This window comes from Cebus imitator, unplaced genomic scaffold (assembly GCF_001604975.1).
Source record: "Cebus imitator isolate Cc_AM_T3 unplaced genomic scaffold, Cebus_imitator-1.0 Scaffold164, whole genome shotgun sequence".
Taxonomy (NCBI): Eukaryota; Metazoa; Chordata; class Mammalia; order Primates; family Cebidae; genus Cebus; species Cebus imitator.
This window is the reverse complement of record NW_016107479.1, coordinates 3,014,866-3,016,783: the sequence shown is the minus strand read 5'-3', so window position 1 is coordinate 3,016,783 and position 1,918 is coordinate 3,014,866. Positions and strand designations below refer to the sequence as shown.

General features: G+C 35.2%; 1 protein-coding gene across 1 annotated transcript; it reads right to left on the bottom strand.

Moving 5' to 3' along the window:
• Positions 1-1,179: 1,179 nt before the first annotated feature.
• On the bottom strand, positions 1,180-1,688 carry LOC108314921 (mitochondrial import inner membrane translocase subunit TIM14-like). Its single transcript, XM_037744108.1, has one exon. The coding sequence runs from the start codon at positions 1,624-1,626 to the stop codon at positions 1,276-1,278; it is 351 nt and encodes a 116-aa protein (XP_037600036.1). The 5' UTR covers positions 1,627-1,688; the 3' UTR covers positions 1,180-1,275.
• Between the last annotated feature and the right edge of the window lie 230 nt (positions 1,689-1,918).

The following is a 1,918-nucleotide window of genomic DNA, read 5'->3' as shown; positions in this document are numbered from 1 at the left end:
AGACAAGAACCCAAAACAACATTACAAAATGGGGTGGGACATGGGGGACCCTGGGAGATAAGTTGCCAAAAAAAAAGTGAAATAAGAAATAGTGAAAGCATACGACAGAGAGCAAGAAAACCATAAACAAACACAAAAAATAAACCAGCCAATTGAACATGTATAAAACTATTTAAAAATATGTAAAATTTCCAATGCTAAAACAGACAATAGTCAAAATATTTTTAAAAACACCATTTAAAAGTCATCAAAAACATTCTATACAAAGCAATACATTTAAAATATTCAAGATATTTCACTAATATCTATAAAATATTGCTGAAAGAATTTAATAAGATCTTTTTTAACACCATTTAAATTTATTAGTGTATAAATTAATAGTCCAAATTGAATATTTTGATATTGAGAATATTTCAGTTTTGCTAACAGTGTTTAAGCTTAATCATAACAATTACAGAAGTTTGATTGCCAAGAAATAGCCAACTGAAGGAATGATTTATAAATGGTCAGTACCTTTAAGGGGCTAGCTGAATACAAAGTAAATACTTCTCATGCCTGTAATCCAAGCACTTTGAAAGGCTGAGGTGGGAGGATTGCTTGAGCCCAGGAGGTTGAGACTGCAATGAGCTGTGATTGTGCCAGACCCGTACTCTGAAATCTTTATCATACTATTTTTAATGTCTGAAATAAATGCTCTGTTTATTAATATATGTATGTAAATAGAATCCATACACACCCACCCACATCCCTAGGACAATTTCTCAGGTCTAAGTTGTGGCTAAATTCACTTTTAAATACAAGGTTCCAAGTATCCAAGTTGCTGGGCCAGTTGCCTGTACCTGGAACAGCCTTTTTTTTTAAACCTCATAAGACTCCCTACTTGAACAGCTTGAGTGAATTTCTATCATACTATTTATCACACAGTCCAATTACCAGTTTATCGGTCTCCCATTAAAGTGGGGGCTCCCTGAGAGCAAGGACTGTCATCTTCACTTTGCCTTGAAGAGTAGACATAGGTCCCAAATCATCTGCTAAATGAGGAATGAACAATATTAATCTTCAAATGGTGTGTTTGCCCATAATTAACATGCAAATATTCTAAGCTATAGTCTAATTTAAAATACCCATGTTTAAACAAAAATTATACCACGGCTTTGAGATTTAGCTTGTGCTAAATCATTTTTTTAAAACTGTAACTCTTAGGCATTTTATTATAAAAAGTTAGTACTCATATACATAAAGTAATATGTACTTAAAATTCATGATACATTTACTTCATTTTTTAGCTTGACCTTCTAGTAGATCGTTAGCTTCATTGATTTTGGCTGCTATATAAGGAGATCCTCCTTTGTCAGGATGATTTAAAAGCATAAGTCGTCGATGAGCATCTCTTATTTTCCCTTTATTGGCAGTAGGGCTTACACCTAGTATTAATGCTGCTTCCCGTTTTGTCATTTTGGGTTCGAACCCACCTCTGTAATAGCCACCACTGAAGGCAGATTTTGGTAGACTTTGAAAAACTTGTTTTACATGAGGCTCCATATGCTTCATGGCTTGCAAAACATAACGGCCTGCAAATCCTGCAGCTGCAATGGTCAGTCCAACTGCTACCATTGTACTGGCCATGGCTGCTGCCGCTGGGTTCCCTCACTTGCACCGGGAGCCCGGCTCATTCCAGCGCAGAGATCGCGGCCTTAATAAATGAACACAGACTCAATGTTCTTAAAGACTCAATGTCATTAACATATCAATTCTTTCCAAATTGATGTATAGATTCAATAAAATACCTATAAAATTCCAACAAGCTCTTTTTATAGAAGTGCAAAAGCTGAGCCTAAAATTTATACCTACAGTAATCAAAGTGAAGTGGCATTATTGTCTGGTATAAATACCTGAGATTCATTGTCTCAGAGCCACA